A 24,891-nucleotide genomic window follows, 5' to 3' on the forward strand; every position below is an offset into this window, starting at 1 on the left:
TATAACGAACCTGCAGCACAGTGATTTTACATGTTTAGATGCATATGTAACTGATTTTATCAACTGGAAAGAACTGCACACAATTTAGAAGACATTTTTAAAAAGCATGGATGTAGAACAACAAGCTGTTAAGGAGGTTTATATGGATATTACCTGGTTGTAGATACTACATCCAAATGTCTGGCAATGAAACACAAAAGATCAAGTGGGCTGCCTGCTGCTCTTGCATTACAGAAAGCTCCTCCTTAACTTTTTCCTCATTACCATAAAGCCCTGTGATTGGATGGTTGCTACTTGTTTTACCTGTTTATAATCACGTTTCACTGGTATTGCTGTTAAGCTGTCATTACTGCCTTTAACACCTTCTAATGTTCCAAAATGCTTGATTATTAAAATTACCACAATCACAACAACTAAATTAAACAAAATGATGTGAAATGAGAAATTAGATAAAACCTATGTAAAAGTGCTTGAGGAAATCAGCGCCCTGGCAGATGAATAACAATGGAGAGCAATCCTTTGGTAAACAAGTGAAACTGGAAGAGCAACTATACAATTAGATGGGGTTTCTGTGGATGAGTTGGTTGGAAAGGGTGCTAATTTGATGAAAACTGAACTGTGCTCAAGGGAGAACATTTGCAACACAATGCTGCTGTGTCAACAGGCAAAAATATTTACATGCACATTGCTTAGTTGTCTGTGTTTCTGCAAATGTTCACATCCGTCACTAATAAGGTCGGGCATTGTTTGGGGTTTTGGTGATACAGGTTCCAGAACGATACTTAAAAAAAGTACCAGTGCCTTAATAGTACTGAAGGGATACTTTCTTTAAAAAAACACACAGACACACACACACAAAACAAAGGTCAATAATTAGGGATGCATGATAATATTGACACTTCATTGGTATCAGCCGATATTGGCTTTAAAAAGAAGTATCAGTATTTGCCAGCATGCTGATTTCTGCTGATATAATAAACCGCTATTTTATTTTTTTAATTGACATGTATACATGTACAAAACATCAACCCAAAGTTGAAGTATTTTTCTTATTTTGCACAATTAATAAATATTACAGTCACTTAAATGTATAGTATTTCACATCTCCTTCTGCTGTTGGGCCATCGTGATAAGAGTTTGCATAATGTGATGTTCACACCACTACAGAAGAACCTTGATGATCACTGAAATTAGGGGGTGGGGGGTGAGAAGTGGATCTATCGTTCACAGTATTGGTCAGGGCTTCTAAATGGTGACTTTAGAATGGTGACTTCTAAATGTTTAAATCCTAAATGTTTTTTAACTTACACGAGCTGACAGCACACGCTCAGCAGCAGCGACAAAGCCTCAATAGACAAGAAAAGGAAGAAGAAAGACAAGCAAGGAGGTGTGCACCAAGTCACTGTGCCAGCCTCCCTCTGAGGTTAGGGATAGGGACTGTTTATTATTCATGAGGGGGGGTGCTACAAAACAGATAAGGCATTTTTAAAAATATTACGCACTGAGGAGGGACTTGGGTTTTTATTTTTGGCTTAGGTGAGGGACATGCAACATTAAAAGGTAGTATTTTATATTTATTCTAAATAAAGAAGCCACCCCCCTCCTCTGATAATAAAGTACAGTCCCACAACACTGGCACAGAAGCTAAACGATGCACTGCTGTGAACAGGACCGCAGCAAAACATACTTTAGTCACATAAAAAAAAATCAATAGGAGTAACAGTATAAATGTACGCTATATTCAAGCCTCTTTACCCTCCCCAAATCAGCCGTTCAGTAGCTGATTTTCTCAGACTCACTGGAGTCTGGTGTTTTTGATATAACGGCTAAAAATCCCCATTGGCAATGGTTGTCTTCCGGCATGGTAAAGCGGTGAAAATATTCTAAATATAGCATAAAATTAAATGGATATTGACTTTTTTAGGTGGCTTAAAACTAATCAGCTAAGGCAGAGTTTGCTCAGCACCGTTTGATTATATGTACGTGACGCAGTGGTTTTCTAACCCAAAATTATGAAGCAGTTATGACTGTGATTCTCTATATTGCTGACTGCATAAATTACATAAAATAGGTCCAATAGCAACTAGCTGAAAGGGGGCATATATAGGAATTGTTGTCATATTGGCACCAGGTTTTGATACCCAATCCTAGTCACTAACTTCATTTTTCATTTATTCAGATAAAAATAAACATAAGAAATAAAATGTAAACTAAATTCAAATGCGAAAGAGAAAACCAATCCTCCTTCGCCTGTACAAGGAAACACGCAGCTATTGCACTCTCCTTGTTTCATACACAATACACCAAACAATACTTGAGCTCCTCTAATTTGCCAGATGTTTGTAGTTTCAAATGATATGGAAGACAAGGAAAACATGAGGTCTCAAGACAACAAAGTGGTTGTTCAGCCAAAGATATGAGGCAGTTAGTTTTGTATACATCACCAGGATATATGGAAAAAGTACAAAGCGTATCTCTGTGCCAGATCTACAAGGAAACAGCCTTTATAAATACATGAGAAACAGTGGGGCGTCCCTCAGCCGACACAAGCAGAAAACGGATTAGTGATGAAGGATGAAATGCGTTATCTGCAGCTGTATAAAAATATCAAACACATCTTTAAAATCTTCATGTGAATTTTCTCTTGTAGTCATTTATTCCACTAGCTTTGGGCAATTTTTGGTGAAAAACATTTATTTTTATAGCCCCCTGCTGATTAAGTAGCGTTATCAGAGACACATCCATCGAACAACCAGCTAAACTCTTCTCTGACCCTACACACCCACTCTTTTCCAAATTTGAGTGGATCGGTTCATTTACATGACTCTGAGTAACTAAAGAAAGTATTATGGAAAGCAATGTTTGTCTAGGACAAGGGTGCATTCTGCCAGAGAAAATTATGCATAAGTGCTTTAAAAGCATGAAACTGATACTTCTCTTTCCTAATTACTTTAATATGAATACAAGAACAAACTGTTCAAGACTTCCTCTTGTACTGTATGCAATCTACAAAGCACCAAACAGCAGCTAGACAGTCAGATTAGGCTATATTAGACTCAACTTTACTGTTAGTGCACACAGAAACGCAGTCAGTGCAGTTATGTTATATTTATTGCTATAAGCAGGAAATATGCTATGGAGTGTGTTCTCCGAAAGTATCACTTGGATTTGATGTCCGTGATAGTGGGGAGCTGAGAGCCGGTAATCATTCTGGGCAATTTTCACCATCCGCTGCCTTTTTGCTTTTTCAGTCAGAGACAGAGCAATTTCCTGCACAGTTTCTCAACACTGATACAACTGGTGAGAATGCTGACAATGGTGCAGCAATAACAGTTACATAGATCATCAGAAATAGAAATACAGGTGAAATATGGACACCCAATAATGTAAAGGGAAGCTCCACTCCACTTTTTTTTTCCACATGGATCTGCCGATAATTGTGCTATATTCAAAGGTTAACATGATATTTAGGGTCTGACAAACAGTAACTTTTATAGCTATGACTTTGCACTGACACCCCCCCACAGACACACACACATAGGAGAGCCTCTCATAGTTGAGCTGCTAACGCTGGCATGCTGAACGGCCGCAAAGCATGCCATTTTTCCATGGAGCACCGGCCGCTTGCTTTCGGCACCCGTGTTGAACAATCAGCCCGTTCACACTGGACGTGCTGTGAGCCCTGAGCTCCACTGCAGGCTGACAATCTGCAGCAAAAGTTTCAGTGTCTGGTATATTCCTTCTGCAAATCAAGGGCAAATCTTGCAGGAAAATACACTAAATACTCTACAACGAACAACAAAAAAGAATATCTTACAAGTGATATACAAGATTTGACCATGATGAATGATAAAATGCTCATCAGTTGTGTCTAAACACAGAGGGAGAGAGACAAGCAGGCACACAGAGACAGACGTGGACACAGAGACACACACACATACACACACAAGCAAGAGACACACAAGCAAGCAGTGACAGAGAGACAGGGACAGAGTCGCGTGATTAGAAAGGAGCAGAGAAGAAAACTCGCTGCTGGCTGGCACAGAGAAATGCACTCCTGGTGTAAATGGCCAGTTGACGGCTGGCGGGAAGCTGCTTGGCAATTAACAAATCGGGCACTTCTGCGCCCTTATTCCCCAAAAACATATCTACGCTGTTTACTTGGCTAATGAAAATGAATATTCCATAAATATTCCTGTTCTCATGCCATGCATACTCTGATTAACATGCCCGAACATGTTTATAACATGAAAATTTGAGAAAGTGGAACAGCTGGAGCCACTTGTGCTATTTTGCTTATTTGTATCAAAATAGGAATTTTGGCGGACTTGTTGGACTGTGAAACAGCCTCCTTCTTTCATTCCATTAGCCAGCTTCTTGAGAAGGCTGGCGTTGCGATATTTGCCCATATCCAAAAACATGTTGATATGTAAGTCTTTCATAATGTTTAAAGTAGGTGTGTTTCTCCTTACAAGCAGTATTAACATGGGGTTTTTAGATATACATATTAATTTAACACACACACACACACACACACACACACACACATAATTTATGTCACTGTTCTGTTCTGTTGAAATGTGTGCTTTTCTTTTGGCCATGCATCTGTGTGTCAAAAATTGCAAAAACTAAATTGAGACGCATATTCCAAATGTGCTGTATGTATGTATGTCCAAAGACTGCTCCTAAAACTCAAATAATCTCAGCATATCTTACATTTACTCAGGTAATGCTACACAGAGAAACAGGCCTGATTCATGATATCCAAACAGAACATGCTGTTAACATTACCCATATTAAATTTGGAATATTGTCATATTAGGAATAATAGCAGAATATCGGGGATTAGTAAAAGTACTCTCTCTGCCTCTAGTGACGACCAAAGCTCCACAAGACTCCCTGTCTTTCAAGCACAGAACCGAAAGCCTGAAAGCAGCTTCTCATGGCTGGATAACTCTGTCAATCATCTCAAAGTCTCTGTCTGCTAAGTAATGGTCAACTTTGTGTCCCCTGACCCCCCCATGACACACACTGCATAGCAACGCCTCCTACAGATGCTGCTGCCCCACTTTTCTGTTAGATTTTGAAGTATGCTGGAACAGAGGGTTCTCGCACAATTTTGGGCTGTAGTCTCTCAACATCAGCTTTGCTCCACTGATGTAAATGGGCTCTTTTTCCACAGCCACAATTAGACCACTCCAACAGGTGCTGGATTTTGTTGTTCCTGATAAGGCCTATCGGCAACAAACTTTACAATGGTGTTAGAGAGGGCTGAGCAGCAGATGAGCATGCCTTTCTGTGTGTGTGTGTGTGTGTGTGTGTGTGTGTGTGTGTGTGTGTGTGTGTTCTTTTTGTTTTGTGTAGTTTTTTTGATGTGTCACGTTTGATGTCATATACAGGCCCGTAAAAAGTAAAAAGCATGAATGCAAGGATGACGTCTGAGCACTGCTTTGGTGGAGACGGACAGTGTTTTGTGGTTGCCTTTCATTGCATGTCGCCAGTTTAGGGGCAAAAATTAGTGCAAGTCTTGGCTCAAGTCTTGAGGAGTTGTAGAATTTTTTCACTGAACCACCGCTTAACTTTATACTCTCTGCTCTTGCTGCTGCAGCCTCACTATCACTGTCACTGGCACACACATGCTCGCTTGCTCTATCTTGCTCGCTTGCGCTCTCTCTCTATTCTGCTACTCGCACTTCTGACACCCAAATGAGGCCAAGAAGTCTGCGTTATGATTAGGTCCTGTAGGCACCGGTCATATAGGAGCCTGTGCCATGTTGACACCAGGTTTCAGTACCCAACCCTAGTGACAACTACAGAGGCATTTGACGATAATAACCTTACATTAAAAAGCCAGACATTTGCAGATGTTCACAGGCTTTTTATGCAGCGACAAAGGGGCTATGGGGAGTAAAGTGCGTGAGCCAATGGCCCCCTCCCTACTTCCTATTCCCCTTTTACTGGGAACCTTGCTCCAACCACACCCATCTTCAAACTCGGCCTTCACTGTGATCTCCACTATACAATTGTCAAGTTTCATAAGCAAGGGGCTTAAAATAGTCAATGGCTTTTTTCCTACTTCCTACCCTCTTACTATCAACAACCTCGCTCACAACACACCCAAGTTCACACTCAGCCTCCGTTTTGATCTCAGTCACACACCAGTAAGGTTTTGTGAAGGCATCTTGCACATTTTTGGTGCTGTCACAGTAACAAAATCTGTCCACAGACAGACAGATAAAGATATGAACACCTGGCAAAGTACTCAAGGCCGCCTCTGTGGTAATTCCCACAAAACAGGTTTCTCCAGGACCACATGTTGCCATGACAAGCCCTGTCACAGCTGTCAGTAAAAACAAACACATGCGTAACCATTGTGCAAAATGAGTTTTTGGCCTTGCCTAAGATGTTGGATACCATATAGACAAACATGCCAAGTGTGGCTTCTCTGGGATTAATGTTTCTTGAGCTCGAAAACAGCTTTAGTGTAGAAAAATAAACAAAGAGCAAGCAAATACAGCAGGGAGTTTCACTGCTTGGATTAATACATGAGTCCTCGAAAAAAAACAAGTGTTACTTGTTCCACAACCCCTTGTTGGCATGCTTTTTATGTAACTGTGTCAAAATATTTCATTAGCCTTTTAAAGAAGAAATCCATCAGTTCTTTTAGACATTGATCTGAGTGTCCTTGTCATTTTGGGGGAAAATGAACCAGCCACGAAACTCATTGTGCTAGTTCTTGTTCAATAACATGGACCAAAATATCTTGGTGCCCCTGACCTGACTGACATTACATTTGACAGTCTGTATTTGGCACATACATTACCACTTTGTCCTCTACAATCATGCTTTATGCCCAACTACAATGTGCACCAACATAAATTTCTATTTTTTCTTTATATCTACTTAACGAAACAAAAGGAAACCAAAAGACAGAAAAAAACTGAGGTCAACTGAGGTGGGTGCCATGTTTTTCATATGGTTTTCTATGAAGTTTCAGTTTGTAGGATTTTTCCACTTCTCACTCTCTCTCTCTCTCTCTCTCTCTCTCTCACACACACACACACACACACACACACACACACACTTTAATACATACCTTTTATCTGCTTGTCCATTTGCCTGTAGAGGATACATCAGAGCTGAGTCCACAGTTTTTTTGCTGTAACCAAAAGAATATTTTTTAAGTATGGGTGTCTGCAGTCTTGAGGGATTACATCCAGTTCTGCAGAAATTAGGATTCATTTACAGTGATATTTCAAGAACTACTTTTATGAAAATAAGACTAGAGAGTCTAGAAGTTCATTAAAATAATACAAAAAAAAGTGTACAAGTAGTTGCAGGGCCGTTCTCAGCATTTCATCTGTTAGTTCCAAATTTATTTGGTTTTGGGGTTAAGAAAAATAGCTATCGTTTTGAATTAGAGTAGTATTTTTCGTCAGTTATCTCTAAATTTGTTGTCTGAGATCCGATTTATATTTTATTTGTACAATTACTTTCTCAATATAATTTTGCGACTGATTTACTATTAATTACTCATTTCTCTGTATCAATTATTAATGGGTGATGGTTGTTTTTAAGCATCTCCCAGCTGGAGTTTTGCGATAAAAAAAATCTCTGAAGTGTACATAATGAAGAAAAAAGACTCACGATGAATCTTTTCACAACAGTTAGAGTTGGGACATTGGCACATTTTGTGTTTTTTAGGCTTGTCTTAGAGCTGAAGTTGTTAAAAAGTGGACAGTGTGGCCCAGTATGGCCTTCACCTCACATTAGAATTAGACATTAGAAGTCATTCACTACAACATAACATAAAATATAAACTCACATCCATAGAATTAAAAGTCATAATGGTGTTGCAACCTTGTCACTTGTTAACAGAATGACTGAATTACTATATATCAATTTAACTGATTATCTAAAATTATGTTTTGGAACACCTTTTGAACCTAAATGTGATCCGTAATATGTTGATCAGATTTATTGGTTTGCTGTGATTCTTTTTTTTTTTTTGTCTATAACTGTTATATATTTTAATTCTGCAACTTTATTTCAATGTGCTGCTGCCTGTCTTGGCCTGGACACTTTTACAAAGAAGATTTTTTATCTAAATTAAGCTTTTCCTGGTAAAAAATAAATGTTTAAATAAAAAAACAAATCTGTGCAATTTTTAAAAAGACTGTTACAAATGCACAAGATATCTCATCATCTCTACTGTTCAAAAATCAAAGGCCTTTTCCTGGCTTTTATTGCTGGAGTTTACATTTCTGATTCTTTGCCAAGTAGGTCACAGGCTCAGTTGTTCACAGTTCCAAAGTGCACTGTTATGAAAGCAGCCCAGGCTTTGCAAGATAACCTAACTGATACAGGGAAGAAAAGGGAATACAAGTTGGATTTCTGTTTCTGACTCCACGGTTTACCAGCACCAGTTCTGTTGGCACAAGAAAACGTAGTCACTTGAGCTCGACTATGACTGCAGAAATTTGGGATGTTATTATTGTTGGCGCGGGACTATCTGGACTGAGTGCGGCTCACTTCCTCAGAAAAAGGAATGCCAAGCTGAGAATACTGATATTGGAAGGAAAAGGTTTGTAAAAACTAAAAGCAATTGGTAACCTGAAAAGGAAGTCATTTAGCACTGGTTTGGTTTTGCTGTGAAATTGTTGAAAATTGGTTTGCTTCTGACTAAATCATGTCTTGTGTGCCATGAAGATCGGGTGGGAGGTCGCACTCTGTCCACTGAAATACCAGCAGCCAATGGTAATGATCGCTGGGATTTTGGAGGGCAGTGGGTGGGAAGGTAAGTTTGATCAAAAACTACAGGAGTAACAGAGGGAAAACCGAGACAAGCCACTCGAATTTAACATTTTAAGTGTCACTCCAGTTGAGATCACAAGGGTATTCAATTGTATAATTATGTCTTACATGGATTTTCTAGTTGAAGAGAACAGGAAAATCAGAACAATTTGCTCATGACAGGAACTTGTATTGTTTATGATACTGAAAAGCCTCTAGTAGTAATTGAGATGCAGCAGAGTAGCACTGAACACGACACAAATATAAAATCTGTGTTTGTAGAGCAGGCTGCTAGTTTTCAATTGAACGTTAGTCACATATTAAAAATAGCCAAAAAGATTTCGGATGAGACATAGATTCAATGGTATCATGACTAAAACAGGGTTTTTTATCATTTACAGGGATGCTCAGTCAAATTATATACAGTAAAAATATGTCAGTGGTAGTAATGCTCTCTTTGAGTCTAAGGGCCTTGACAAACCAAGCCGACAGTCAGTCTTTGGTCAATGTCAGGCCACTGGTGAGCATCTGTCACCCTCGTATTTGCAATATGTTTTGCACAGTTGGCACCATTTGGCACCTTGTCGGCTATTTTTCAGCCAGAAGGTGATTGCAGAGCCCGTCGGTAAAAGAAATCCCTTTGATTGTCAGTTCAGCTGAGTGCACTAGAAGTGAAACAGAACTGACAAAAGATAAACAACTAAAGTCAAATAAGGGCTTTGGATCAAAATAAATTTGTTGTATTAGGTAAGATTACTTTTTTGAGAATTGAGCTCTGGCACACAGTAAATATTCTTTGTTCTATCGGCACTGGTTGTGTTGCTGAATGTGCTAACTGGCTAACCAGTGTCTTGAATGTGTCCTTTTGGGTTTTGACTTCTGAAAACCAAAAGGATGTAACTTTTTTCCACTCCTTATTTCTCCCCTTCTTTACTCTTCTGTCCTCTATATTTTCTTTTCCACAATGGTCCCAATGGAACATTGTAAGAACGCCATTAGTTTTGCAGGACTTTTTAAATACTAAACAAATAAAAATATTGATCTGATGTTGCTATATGGAGAGTAAAGTAGCTACAATTCATTCTGGAAATGATATGGCGTTTCGTCTGATAGTTGACCAAAAATGTCATGTCAAGAGCATTTTTCAGGGGTTCACCAGAGGCATCCGTGGCAAACCATGTAGCAGACTAACACTATAGGCTCAATAACTTTGATTCCAATGCATATGCTGTAGTAGGCTTCTGCTAATGAACTACTGCTGCAATTTGTTTATCTACTGCTTGTGTGTGTGTATATATTTACATATGGATGATGAGCATATATGTAGTGATTGTTTTCATTTCTATAATAATGTGAAAAAATATGGTTTTCCTGTGGACACCAGGAATAATAGCTGTTGTGTTGGTGACAGGGAACAGAGATCCAAATAGATAAGCGCCACAGAAATCATCAGTAAAATATATGCAGTGATTATTTGCTAACTGATTTGGACTTTGCTATGCTTGGCTGGCAGTCAGGCATGTGGAAAGTAACATGGTACTTTTCTATCTTTTCACTGTTCAAGCTCACCTCCCTTTTTCTTGTCTCTATCAGCCATCATAATCTGTCTATATTCAATATTTCATGGACCATTGTGTCCTCCGTTTTCTAATCTTCCAAAATGAAGTACCCAACCTCATATCCCCACTACCAGCCTATCTTAAAAACTGTCCCATTTGTCATCAGGTTTTGGAGGAAACATTGTACGGTAACTCTGAAGCTGAAAGCCCTTTTTTGAAAAAGGATGCTCGAGAAATTTCAGTCAAGATTCAGAACACCTCACAGCACAGATCAACAAAGTAACAAGCTTTCAAATTTGTATCTAGGAGCTGTCTGGCTCGTAGGTTACAACCTGTAGTCAACTTGTGGCAACAAAAAAAGCTGAAAAAGTGAATGTGTGAACTGCATTGTTCAAGAGCACTTTGATGACAGTTTAATTGAAAGAGGAGAGGGCATCTCTCAGGTGCTTTATGTCTACAATTCTGCTGTTTTTTTCTCCCAGTTGTTCAAAGATTCACTCAAGCAATGTTGTATTCTGAAGCTCACTTCTCTAAATTCACAATAAATGCATTTATGATTATGTGTCAGCTCAGGGTGTAATAATCCTATAGTAAATCCTGAAACGCTGTAAACATGAGCATCATAAAAACGGCTTCCTTTCTCTTTAAGCACCCAAACACACATCTTGGAGCTTATAAAGGAGCTCGGCTTAGAGACGTACCCGCAATTCAATACTGGCAAGAAGGTGCACCACATGGGAGGGCCGGGCGCCCGAGTTCGCACCTACAGAACCAGTATTCCTGCTCTATCCCCAGTGGTGCTAATGGATCTCTCCCAGCTCCTGTGGAAGGTGAGGCTGCAGCCTTACAAAGCAATATTCTGTATTATATTCAATCAAATCTATCTCCCCCTCTGCTTGGAAATGTTGGATAAGGATCAGCTAAATACCCCTAACTCTCGGTGGACAAATATGATACAAAGCTGAAGAATGGTTTAATTAATTTCTTGTTGCATGTGTACCAAGAACAAGATGACACACATCATATATATCAGCAGATATATAGTCACGGTCCCCACACAATGTCATGGACAAAATTTCAAACCTTTTCAGTGACTTTTTAAGCTTTCCAATTTTTTGTTTTCTTGCTCCACTTGCCTGGTGTTTTTCAAACATATAAGATTCAAATCAGTGTCACACATAATTTGTTCAAGGACAATCAAAAAATAAATAAAAAATCCAACAATCGTTTCTGTTTATAAGGTTTCTTGCTGTAAAAAAAAACAGAGCTGATTATCAAAGAAAACAAGCAATTCAAAAATTTAAGAAAAAAAACAAACAAAAACCAAAATGTTTCTATAAAATACACCAAATTATTTTAAAGAAAAAAATGCTAAATTAAAAATAATTTACTAAATTAAATCATTTACTTTATTACACACAACACATTTAGATGGTTTTAAAAAAAATCAATGATTTATACCAGTTCCATGACTTTTCCAGGCTTGAAAAATGTGATTGTGAAATTCCATGACTTTTTCAGGTTTTCCAAGACTGTGGGAACCCTGCACAGTATTTCTTTAGAAGCCAGTTTTTACAGCCCTTTTTTATATAATCAGCTTTATTATCCAATATCTTTCCTAAGCTTGTCCATAATGGATGTGGTAATGGTATTTTACATTTACAATGCTGTGTGCGTTTGGACTGATAGGACAAGTGTACATCTATCTCACAACAAAGTACTGCAAAATCTCCTGCTTAGGATAAGTGCTTAGAGTAGCAGTGGGAGGTAGAAAATGTGGAGGGGAAGCCCTGTCAGTCATGTCTGGCAGCCTCCAACAGCCTCTGACAATTGTTTTGTTTTTATCTGTATCAATGGGATGCTTTGGGCTCACAGTGGTAAAGCATCATGAGTGGGCGTGTTGTGCTGACTGTACTTTGCACTCAGATTGACAGATTGTGTGCCACAGTATGCGTCGAGGATCCTTCGAGGACTCCCAACGCTGTCAAACTAGACAGTATGACCCTGCACTCATACATTGAGCAACATGCATGGACTGCAGGTCAGAGTTAAATGTAGCTTTAAATATCTCTCCTTTATCTCCCTCAACTGAGCATAGTGACTTCTTTCTACTTTGTGTTTGTCTCGTATATGAATTGATTCATAGTGATGTTGACGAAGACATTAGAAAACAGTGTTTCAGACAAATCTGACCTTCATAAAAAAAAAGTCAGGGGTCAAAAAAGTAAAGCATAGCTTCTCTTTGAGGCTTGGATGCTCATTGTAAAAGAAAAAAACTGAAGATAACTAAAAGTTCAGGTCCACAGGTTCTCTCTGATCTCTAGCAGTCATGGCCAAGTAAACAATAAAGAATAATTTAGAATTAGAATTTGTCCTCTGGGAATCTGGGAATCTAGGAATAGTCCTTGCAGTATTAGTTGAGATATTTCAGTAAAAAAAGAAGTTTGTTGTCAGTACATAAAATGTCTCTAGTATAAACTGTTACACATTCAGAGCTACAGTATATATTCATCACTCCTTTCTGCCAGAGCTAAAAGAGGAGATGGGACTGTGCAGCAGGTCTGTTTTTGGCACGGAGCCATCCCAGATGTCCTTCCTATTCTTCCTCATGTATGCTGCAGCAGCTGGAGGGCTACTGCCACTGCTGGAGAGCACCCCAGGGTCTGCTCAAGAGCTCAAGATAAAGGTACCAGCCTCATATCCTTCCCCTGACTGCATATTGTTGACTTGAGTGCTTTTTTGAAACTGGAGAGTACATTGGATTTTTTCTCCTCACACTAATAAGACTCAGAAACCGGTCCTTGCAACACAGTCTGCACATCCCGTTTAAACCCTGTCCCAATAAACACAAGGCCTTTCTTTGTCCTAAAACGCATCATCGATTGGCACAGTTTAAACACCTGGAGCTGCAGTCTTGTATTGGATTTTCCTATTTTCTATGAGCTCCCTCAGCATGAAAGTTATGGTTCTGTATCGCTCTATTTTTGAGCTATTGCTTCTGAAGATTCTTTCTCCTCAGAGTGGTGGACTGCAAAAAGGGCTGAAGGCCAAGAAAAGAAGAAACAGAAAATGGCAACAAAGCTTTTCTACTTCCAAACTTGTGCATTAGCACATTTTCTCCACTTAATTTCATCTACAGCAATTTTCTCACTAGGCATTTCAGCTATATTATGAGTAGGACTGTGAGCATGATTGCACCACGGATACAGTAAAAGCACCATCAAATGTGTGTATTTTCATCTGTTGTAGATAATAAGGACTCAAGGCTCAGATGTACACCTCTCCACTGCGAAATGCCGTCTTATTTTGTTCTCATTTAAAGAGATTTTGAATATATTTTCTCCTGAAATGTTAGATTGAAGTCAGTGTTCATTTAGTTATATTTTTCCTTGATTTTTATATATAGTTTCTTGCATTGAAAAAAAGTTGCACTTTCAGGGTCCCTAATTAAAACCCGCAAGACACCAAAAGCTTTAGGTAGATTTTCTGTCTGCAAGGTAATTGTCTGTACCCAAGTAGTTATATAATTGTGAAAAAAAAAATACGTTGAGAGTCTCTATAGGTGTCATTTACGGTTGCCTTGCTTCTGTCCTCTGTTGTCTGTGTCAGAGACAAGTTTGACACTCACAGCACAGGAACGTCATGCTGCACTCAGGTGCACCTCTTGAACTCTGAACTCTACCAAGCTTGTGTTCGCCGACTATGGTGCATTCATGTGCGCCTTGCAAACTCAGTAATCTATACTCAGATGGCCATGAGCGTTGATTAAATCGTGAGAGCACTTTAATTATTAGAGGCTAGAATCTTAACAATATCCCAATCATCTCCAGAAAAGCAGATTTTAAAAGTTCAATTTAAAATTCAAATGAAGCTGTTATCAGCAAACTTCATATGATTCTTGTTTAACAGATCCCCAAGTATCTCTCTGATCAAAGCTGTTAACAGCATTTTTAAATATTTAAATACTAAAGTCATGCCAAACATGCATACATAATGACATGCATGTTTGAAATAAACTTTTTATTACTAGCCATCAGTTTGCTGCCTCATACCATTATTTTGGCTGGCAGAAAGTACACTAGGCTGGTGGATTTTTCTCATCTACCAGCTTCCTTCGTCCCGTGAGTCAAAAATTTCATTTGGACACTGCACACTTTTGTACCACTGGAAGTACATAATTCCCACAATGTAAATGTTGCTGATGTGCTTTTCCAATTTATTTTTCGTTTTTGCATCGAGGTGTCAGCATAAGTTTTAGATGCAGATATGTAAAAATATTGGCATATATAATTTCATTATCTGCACAGCTGGCAACACACCACCAGGGGCTTGTGGTTTTATGATTCGGGTAGAGAAACCCTTTGACTTAAAGCACTCTGCCCATCCAGGGTATTAATGGATTATAAGTGCAGTATCTGTCTCTCCACAGGGAGGCACCCAACAGCTTTCACAGTGTCTGGCAGAACGCGTTGGGTGGAAGAACGTCCGGCTGGGTTCTGCTGTGACGGCCATATGGCAGGTAGAGTACAGTAACAGCTCACTCAGGGATTGATGAGGCGCGACACAGAGATAACAGCTTCCTCAGTGGGGAAACAGTCCGTCTCCTGTGAAGGCACTGTCTGTTCCGCCTGACTGTCTTCCTCATCCACAGCTGAGAGACCAAGAAGGCTTCATGAACCCTTAAGTGCAGAGCTTTAGCTTAATATATTGTTTGTTTATACCGTTAATTCATTTATTAATTTGTTAAGGGATTGGATATTGAATTTGATAGCTGTATGATAATATTGAATGTAATTACTGGATTATAACTTATAGAACGCTAAATTGAATACCAAATTCTACCAGGTGGGAGCCAGCCATTTGATTCCATCTATATTTCCTGAGATACTCCAAAGTAAAGCCAGAGAGTAGTGTAGTTAATCAACAGAAATTTATCAATTTTGATCAGTTTGTCATCATTCAAGAAAAAAACTACAACAATTAACTGGTTGCAGCCTCCTGAAAGAGTATTTGGTCCTTTTCTGTTTTGTTTTGTGTTTTTAATCATAGTAAATTGAGTATATTTGGTGAGATAAAAAAAAAAAGCTAATTAAAAATGCCACACTTGACTCACCCTGGGGAATTCTGAGGAAAATATTCTCTGCCACTTACAGCTGAAACAAAAAGTCCATCAAGAAAAAAGGAATCATCAACTATCTTAATTCTTTTTGGCCTACTGGTTTAAATCATTTTTGGAATAAAAATGTCACAAAAAATCTATTCAAGCCTTTCAAATGCAAACTTCTGCTGGTTTGCTTAGTTTCCAGTGGCAGTTAAGTCAAAGGGATAGTTCACTCCAAAATTTAAAAAAAACAAACATATTTTTTCCTCTTACCTGTAGTGTTATTTATCAGTTCAGATTGTTTTGGTATGAGAAAAATCAGCCTTCTCTCCAGTCAAACTGAACTGGATGGCACTTGCCTTTTACTGCTCAAAGTGCCAAAATATTCATTTGAAAAACTCAACAGCAATGTCTCTTTCCAGAAGTCATGACCTGATAATCCACAGACCTTGTTGTGAGCGGTTTCATGCAGGAACTATTTACTTTCTACTGGCCCATGCAGAGGGAAGCATGCATCTACTGTTAGCTCACCTGACACCACTGAGCTAAGTGACATTAATGCTCAGTCAAAGAGGATGCCACTAATGTTTACATCTGAAACTGTCACAATCACATGCTTCGTGTCCATGAGTAGATGCAAACTTTTTTCTGTGCTTTTATGCAGTTGGGCTTTAGTTTGGTTGAAAACAAACAGTTCCTACATGAAACCGCTCATTACACTCACTATTTTCAATTGGGAGTTAAACTGTCCTTAAACTGTCTTTGGATTTAAGGCTGTGTTCTGGGAAACTGTGATAAGCATTTCTCCCGAGTATGTATATTTTATGGATAAAAATTGTTTTAAAAATGTCAAGAAAGAAATAGTAAATTATTAAGGATGGAAATTCTTGTTAGTTGCAGCCCTACATTGTATGTGCGTAAACGGTGATTAATAAATTAAGTGAAAAAAGAATTATAATTTGTATTAACAATACTCATTAACTGCAGTCCAACTCGCCAGTACATTACAGTAATAATTTGAGTGACAAAAGGATAAAAAGAGTAGTATCATGTCCAGGGTTGTAAAAACCTTTCCCAGCATGAGGCAGGGCCCACCCTTGACATTTTGTTAGTCTAACACATCCTAACACATATTGACAGACAAACACACTCACATCACATTCACACCTACAGGCAATTTAGAATTTCCAGTTCACCAAAGCTGAACCAGAGCACCCCCAGGAAACCCACCAAGGCACCGGCAGCACATGCAAACTTCACACAGGCGTCCCGGTGGGCTTCACACCCAGGACCTCCTTGCTGCAAGGCAATAGTGCCGTGCACAGATGAATCAAAAAATATAAAAACCAGTATTTTGGTCTCCTTGGGACTTTAAGAAAAGCTTGTCTAAATTTGGGGAACTGGGACATCTTTTAATTTCTAAAAACTAGAGGGGTTATTACAATGGCACTTGATGATAAACTCAAGTGCAGATAAGTTTCACTGTTTTAATACTGTGAATACAGTTTTTTTTTCTTAAATAATCCTACAGTTACTAGAGAACCATTCAAGAGAGCAAAAAATACAGTGAATTTAATTCCTCATTTTTCAGCATCCAGAAATATCTAGCTGTTTTTCAGTCTCAGGGGATGAGAGCTTTCTATCTTGCACAGTGACGCTCTGTGGTGGGTGAGTTTTAATTATTACCAGAGGCTTAAGTGTAGTGCATGTGAGACCAAGGGAGCTAGCATACAAGAGCTCTGCAGCTTTTAAAAAACCATACAGTAGAACATCTTAACACCACAATGTCATTTAACTGCCTTCAAAGTTTATTTTACCCCATAATTTGCATAAATTACGACAATATCTCTGGGCATACTGTCAGAATTGACATCCGTATCAAAAAAAAGAATCTACAGTAATGAAAGAAATCAGTTTTTATTTATAACGCTATGCCTCATGTTTAAATATCTCCTCAGAAGCTATTTTTATTCACTGTTGAATACATGATTAATGAACACAGTGTCTGGGTATTAACTGTATGGCATTTGATGACGCTTGTCGTGAATAAATGTCTCAAGGCTCAAGGTTTATGTACAGACATATAAAATGTCTGCATTAATACTAGGCAGAAATGCAGAATTAAGTTCAGAAGAGATAATAATTTAGCCAATGCACATTTGGATAATATGGGGTCAGCTACTGAAAAGAATGTCAAGTAATTCAGTTAAATTTTGCTTATGCTTTTCAAATTAAGTGTATCCACAATCAGCAATACCCCCAACACACCAGAGAGGATGTGCTGCTCTAACAAATCTGTGCAACTTCCTTGTTAACTGAAGCTGTATGTCTGTTTACATGTTTCGACAGGATGCTGAGTGGGCCAGGGTGACGACCATCGCCAACACCTTCTTGTGCAGAGCTGTGATCGTCACCTGCCCCCCTCATTTGGCAGGTCAGTGTGCGTCTCCCACCTCTGTCGACTCGCTAAATGAAATTCTCACTGACGCAGAAGCCAAATATCCTCCTCTCCCACTATGTCAGTCAAATGTGCCAAACTGTGCATCCATGCAGATAAATCTTTGATTTTCCTAAATCTTTTTGGCTCTGGGGTGTGGCAGTCACTTTGGTTGAAGTAAATTCTGTCTGAGGTCGGGCCATGGGCTGAGGAATTACCCGGATTGGATTCTGAACCCGAGCAAGAGTCAAGGCCGAAACTTTAACTGGGGGCTAATGGGACATTCGTTATGGTCGGTGGTAGGAGGCTGAAAGTGACAAACACGTCATTACCGACTTCTCTGCAATTGAGCTACCAAGAAGGGAAAAGTATGGACCCCTGCAGTAAAGTGCTGCTGTTCACAAGAAGCAGAAAGTTTTAATTGACCCTTTAAAAATACGCCATGTTAACTGAACTTCGAAGTCTTTTTTACTTTAACAGATTAACAGCACACATTACTACAAATACAATATGTTTTCTCTTGGCTGTGTGGGCAGCCATGTGCATTGACATCATGTTGTGCCTGTGAGTTTGAAAAAAACATATTCAACCCCTGAGGAGAATCCACTTTTCTTTCATATTTTCCCAGTCAGAAAATAGAAATCCTGCATTCTAACTCCCTATCATCTGCAGGGTTCACAGCGGCGACTTGGAGTTGATTTATATTTTGCAGTTTGGCTGACGCTTGTCACGTGTGGAACACATACTAAGACTGGAGCCGGGGCTAGTTTTTGCCAGGTTTCGAAGGGGCCGAAGCTGAATCTGAAGCTGGGGCTTACACTGGGTCTGTGCCTGTTTGTACTAAGCTGGCAACAGATCTGTCACTCAAAGCCTCATACTCAGAGCCGTGGACCACGGCCAGGATCCTTAATGAGACAGGTTTGGGACCAGTGTTGAATTATGCAGCATGGATTGCTCTGGCTCGGATGCCACGGTGCCACGCTTTGGCCTTAAATCAGTGTGGGAAGATTGACAGGGACTTTCAAAAGCCAAAGTCAGGCCAGTGATTGAGACGTCACCTCTCCCAAAAGGAGTCAGAGATAAATTAAAGGGAAGACTGCTGCTTGAAGTCATCTGTTTCGTTTTAATTTTCCAGAAGCGAGTAAACCTGAGTAGCTTTCCAGTTGGTGGGGGAGTGAAGGACAGAGCTTAAATGATGATAGTAGGCAGTTTCCATTACAGATTTATGCAAAACTTGGAAAAAAACTTGTGCACTTGTGAGATGACTGCGTTTTCTTTGAGTGATATGCGACTTTTCTTACAATGTTGTGCACTTCTCCTGCAGTAACATTCCAAGAAACATGGCAATTGGATGTTCAAAACAGCAGCAGGTTTATGTCTATTGTAGCCATCGCACTAATCGTCATTATGCGAGTGATAATGGAAAGGCAAGCCCCTTATACGTGGGAGCGGTCATGTATAAGGGATCTCTTGAAGGCTATAGTCCACGATTTCACAGAAGAGTTATGGATTCAAAACTTCTGGATGATCCACTCAATTTTTGAGGAGTTATGCAATATGCAATAACACCTCTTGCAGAACCTTCTGCATCATGCCCGAGGGAGCCAGTTCCTACTGACAAGCGCATAGTCATAGTATCATGTGACCTTTAAAAGCCAAAAAAGTGTCTAATCTAAAAAGTAATAATAATGTATAGTGTTGAATACAAAGTTAAAAAAGAGGCCAGAGCAACATCTGAAGCAAAACTAATTTAAATATATTGAACAGCTTATCAGCACAGCCTCAGCATGTGAATAAGTTTACTCTGGTAAGCTGTAATGCAGCTTATATGTCTAGGGCTCTTATTGTGAAAGGTAAGAATGGAGGGAGTGAAGCTGCAGCTGACAATGTGGAGTCTGTTGTCTTGATCAAACTACGGAGCCTCCGAGTTATGATTTCATGTATGCATGCAACTCTTGCTCGCAGCAGACCAGCGGCAAATGATAGTTTAGCAGATCAGCTGATGGCCTGCATGGTTAACGGTGGCAAAAAAATTGTAATGCTCAAGATGGTCAGGTTTTGCTGCACCGCGGGTGTGCAATTGGAGGTAATAACATATATGTATAAACTCACAAATGGATCAGAAATGATCAGAAACTATATGACTATTTTGATACAAACATTTACCCTCACCCTACTCACCAAAAAGAAAATCTACCCGCATTTGGCGCTTGGCGGGTGTTAATAATGGACCCTGGCTACAACCCAAACATTCAAAAGTACAGCTATGAATTGTCCACAGTATCCACGACCTCTCATATTTGGCTCTTCTTTTAGGGATGTTTGTTTCTGACATTCCCAATTCCCTCTCAAGTCACTTGCTTTTGAATCAATGAATGAGTAGGCGGATGAATGAACAAAGAAATTAATACTCTCCGGGGTCCAAAAGGTGCTTGGCATCAAAAGATACCCACCACTGCCTTCACACACACACAAATGCAAGCTCTGGATATGAGCTGCATGTTCTCTAATATATCACGTTTGTCCTGTTCTTGGCTCCTGGATTTATCTCCCCATTCATCCATCCATCTTTTATAATGAGTTCCGTCAGTTTCTTTTTTCTCCTTCTTTTTTGTTACCACTTCTCTCACTCACGTCAATGATTTATGAACTGTTTGGTTTGACTGCATATGAGATTGCTATGCATGAAAAGGATGAGCTTGGAAATGAGAATTTTGGCCTTGTGTTGAATTCTGAAGATGTGGTTGAAGTATGTGCATATTTCAGTTGGTAAACAGGTTCCCGTGTATATTCATTCTGAGACTACATCCTAGTATCTACTACTATCCTAATTAAGCTCTCACAGCATAAAGTTGGAGTATAATGCAATTAGGCGTACAGTCTTACATTCAGCAGTAGTTACAGAGACAGCTCTGCAGTTACTAAATTAACATTTTGTTTCAATGTGTTTTTCTGTCTCTCTTTATCAAGAAGGAAGTTCCTGGCAGAGCATGCTATCTGTCTGGCTGTGTGTGCACATATGTGTCTGTGTGGGAATGTGCCAGCGTATTTAATGGTTTAAGTGGGTGAAGCTAACGTTCTTGACGTCACTTGCAAAAGTCGTTGTACCTGACTAAAGGGGAATTTCATCTGATTGCAAATGAACTTGACAGGCAGCCAAGCAACACTATATCTGATGGTGCCATCTATCTTCTCGTGGAGGAGGAGCGGCTGTAATGACAGCAGGCTTGGGCAGTGTTGAGGAAACTATTACATCTGTCACTCACGGTTTAGTCCAGAGGCTTGTTTACACTGGTAGAAAACAGGTAAGCAGCGCATTAGCATTGATTTGCCAAGTGACTCTGTGAGCCAGGATTCTAGGCCAGTGTGTGCTGTGCTGTGAATGAAACTAATGGAGCCTCATTTAGGGATTAAACATGAAGTGGGAGCTGAAGTGATTGTGAAGATAAGTAATGCAATGTGATTTTTATCTTGCTGAATTTAAACTCTGTGGAAATGAATTAAGCTATCTGTGTGGATTTCACATCTCGTCTGATGAGCAATAAAGCAAGTGTTGATGAGCTGGCAAATTTAGTGCATTTGGCTTTGCAGAGCTTTGTTCAGCAGTAGAAAATGTTCGGGTGTGGAAAGGACAAACCATGGTCAGTGCGCTCTTCTAAAGGTCTCCTCATTTCTGTGGACATTAATGCATTTGTCCCACAAACACAGATAGTGATTCTTTAAGTTTTCCAAAAATAATAATAATAAATGTGTAGTGTCCAATTCTTTTTTGTGATAACAACACATTACATTAGGAATCTAACTAAGGTCCAAAATTAACACCTGCCAAGCACCAAATACAGCCAGATTTTCTGTTAATCTCAGAAGGCTGTCCACTCCACTGGCAAGTAAATGTTTGTACTTAAATAGTTATGTAACAAAAAAAACTATGCCACGAGTCTCTACAGTGTTTTGGTGTCATTTTTGGTTTGACTGCTTCTGTCCTCTGCTGTCTGTGATGAAGACGAGCTGGCAAAGCGTGCGGGCGCGGACTATGGTGCATGCAAGTGCATTTTACAAACTCATTAATCTATACTTGAATGGCCATAGAGGTTGTTTAAAAGGGGAGGGCATTTTAATTATTAGAGGCTAAAATTGTCATCTCTACATAAGAATTCCATGTAAAAATCAATTCAAGGTTCGATCAGCAAGCCCCATAATATTCTTCTTTAGCAGGTCCCCAAGTACCTCTGCAATCATTTTCAAGTTGTTTGACAACAGCATTTTAAAATAATTAAGTCATATTATGCATGCATTTTGGCCAGTAAAAATATGCATGTTTGATATAAACAAAGCTATTACTAGCCACCAGTCTGCTGCCTGCTGCCATCATTTTGACTGATATACCGTAAAGTATGCTTGGCTAATGGACTTTTTTTTTCATCGACCAGTCCCTTTGGCTAGTGAGTCAAGAGTTAATTTATGGGCACTGGATGTAACGATATTAGGAATGAAAACAATAAATCTACAGTCAAATTGAAACAAATGGGATATTATTTGTTTTCAAGCCAAAGTTTGGTGTATGCAAAGTTTGTTTGTTTTTTAAAATCACTATTAACTCGTGAATGGATCGTTTGTTGATTGAAGAATGTGCTTAAGATTGCAAGCATAAACGATATTAAATATTTTGCTTCGTGAGAAAGCAAAGAAAAAAATGATCATAATAATTTTAGGACTGTGACAAAACCTTTCACAATATGGTTATTTTGCTAGTACTGCATTTTACTGTATCTCCTTGTTGAATATTTATATATATATATGTATGAATATTAGATATATATCGGGGCTAAACATTAACACGTGCCCAGGGCGAGTACACTCTGTGTTTGGGCAAGTAGAAGGCCTTGTGATAGTGTGATTAGGCAAGTGAAACATAAATATAATATGACCCAAAAATAAACTGTGCACTGTAACGCTGAAGCAGAGGTCTTCAAGCTGAGCTGCATGTGTGAATCTGTCTCACCAACAAGTGTTCAAAGTCTAACACACTGGACACTATACAAGTTAACTCTGTACACATTAAGAGGAAAATAGACGATACGGTTGGGTACTCTTCAGAGCATAGCTACCTTGTGATTGATAAGTTGCTACCATGTCCTCCTATTCTCAGTCCGCTTCACCCCCAACTCCTACACAGCCCCATCGCCAACATTTAATCACCTCTGGCTCCAAAAAAACAAGATGGTAACAGCTAAGATACCAAACACAAGGCCTCAAAATGATCCCAAAAACCAGTGGGCGAAGTGATGGATGCTATGTCAAAATTTTTATACAGTCTATGGACCTGACCAAGGTGTCTCTCTGGCAGTGTAATAGTGTTTTCATGTCACTTTTAGTAAGAAACTGATGGAGAAAAAACGCTTCCAGCACCTTCACATGAGTAGTCTAAATGAAATATATCTTCTGTTTGTGGTCCACCAGCTACATTTAGTTGGCCATTTATTCGTAGGAGATTGAAAGCCATCCAATATTAAACCACAGTTAAATGAATTCCTAAACTAATGAGGGGAATTTAGCCAAAAGGGTCATCCTCTCTGAGTCTATTTTTGTCCAGACCAACAGCAGAAATTATGAAGTAATGTCAGAACTGCAGTGTGTGTATGGAGTGATGGGGGAGGGGTGGCTGCTGCTGCTACTACCGAGCCTTCAATTTCAATAACTGTCAAAGGGCTACGTACGTAATTCAATAAAAGAACTGTGGTGTAACGTGCCCAAAGATACAGAACAGGAATCCATCTTTAACATTTGGATTAAGTGGTTGGTGAATAGTGCTGTCTATTTGTGATGGCCCTGCAGATTTATGACAGTGAGGGCGATTTCTTTTTTTCCCTTCCTCTTTGGTATCAATCGGTAGTCATGCCTCATCCTTTTGATTCTGTGTGTATGTATGTGGATGTATCTGGTGTCTTTCATGTAGTTATGTCGAGGTGTATAATATATTCATGTACCCATGTATTTATGGGAGGCCTTGTTCAGACTGTGATAACACATTTTGTTTGAAAAAGAAAAAAAAAGACTCTTTCCTTTTATATGGATATGTGCTGAGAGTTGTGGTATGAGAGGTACTTCTATCTTTGTGCTGATCAAAACCTTGATACATTGTAGTCTAATGTGAAGGTTTTTTCTCTTTTCACGTGGCTATTATCTGGGCAACACACCTAGCAAGAGGTTGTGTATGTAATTACTTCTTCACAACAAGCTGTTACATCATATGCTGTGCACTGGTCTATTGGTTTTTTAGGATGAAAGAGACGATCCAATTTCACAGCACACACAGGCTAGGCCACAAACTTAACTTCAGCTCCATCTAGCTTTAGCTATTTTCATACCTTTTAAAGTTTCTTTGCACCACTCTTTATAAATTGCCATTCGGAAGCTGCATCTCTGAATCATCATCCCTTTGATGTTATGTCTTGATTTGAGTGGCTTTTCATGTTTTACTTTCCTCATCCTTCTGACAGTCAAAGACACTAAAAGTGCCTGTGTGCTATGATAAAAGTTCAGAGTGAGAAAGTAATGGAAATTCCGAAGCCCTTTGCTTCCTGGAGGCAACCATGGATGTAACTCACAGGTCAGTGACAAAAGAAAACTGAGAAAGCAAGGTCAACACTGTCCAGTAGTGCATTCACAAAAAAATGACTGAGAGGATTCAAATGCCACAGTATTCAAAAAGGAGAGAGTGAGATTAAGACAGACAGAAGGACGATGAAAAGACTGAAAGGAAACCACTCTGGGGGGAAGCAGCATCCTTAAAAGTCAGAGTGTTATGGGTCAGGAACCAGCAGTTGTGCAATTTGCTCTGGAGCCATAAAACACTCTCGAACTTGCAGCTGTTTTCCAGAGATGACAGAATGATGCAAAAAGCAGTCTGATGAACGGTCAAATGAGAGTTCTTATGTTCAGAGAACGATGCAAATGAGGATTGTATTGGCATCCTTTAGTGGGAACGGGATCAAGATATA

At 39.3% G+C, this 24,891-nt stretch overlaps 1 protein-coding gene across 1 annotated transcript in view; it reads left to right on the forward strand.

Moving 5' to 3' along the window:
* Nucleotides 1–8,380: 8,380 nt before the first annotated feature.
* si:ch211-127i16.2 (probable flavin-containing monoamine oxidase A) overlaps nucleotides 8,381–24,891 on the forward strand; it is a 51,300-nt gene continuing 34,789 nt past the window's right edge. Inside the window, exons 1-7 of the mRNA XM_042509001.1 lie at nucleotides 8,381–8,584; nucleotides 8,710–8,797; nucleotides 11,002–11,182; nucleotides 12,279–12,393; nucleotides 12,881–13,038; nucleotides 14,782–14,871; nucleotides 17,803–17,887. Coding sequence (XP_042364935.1) covers nucleotides 8,467–8,584; nucleotides 8,710–8,797; nucleotides 11,002–11,182; nucleotides 12,279–12,393; nucleotides 12,881–13,038; nucleotides 14,782–14,871; nucleotides 17,803–17,887 — 835 coding nt within the window. The 5' untranslated portion in view covers nucleotides 8,381–8,466. The remainder of the gene's footprint in view (nucleotides 8,585–8,709; nucleotides 8,798–11,001; nucleotides 11,183–12,278; nucleotides 12,394–12,880; nucleotides 13,039–14,781; nucleotides 14,872–17,802; nucleotides 17,888–24,891) is intronic.

Source organism: Plectropomus leopardus, chromosome 20 (assembly GCF_008729295.1).
Source record: "Plectropomus leopardus isolate mb chromosome 20, YSFRI_Pleo_2.0, whole genome shotgun sequence".
Classification (NCBI taxonomy): domain Eukaryota; kingdom Metazoa; phylum Chordata; class Actinopteri; order Perciformes; family Serranidae; genus Plectropomus; species Plectropomus leopardus.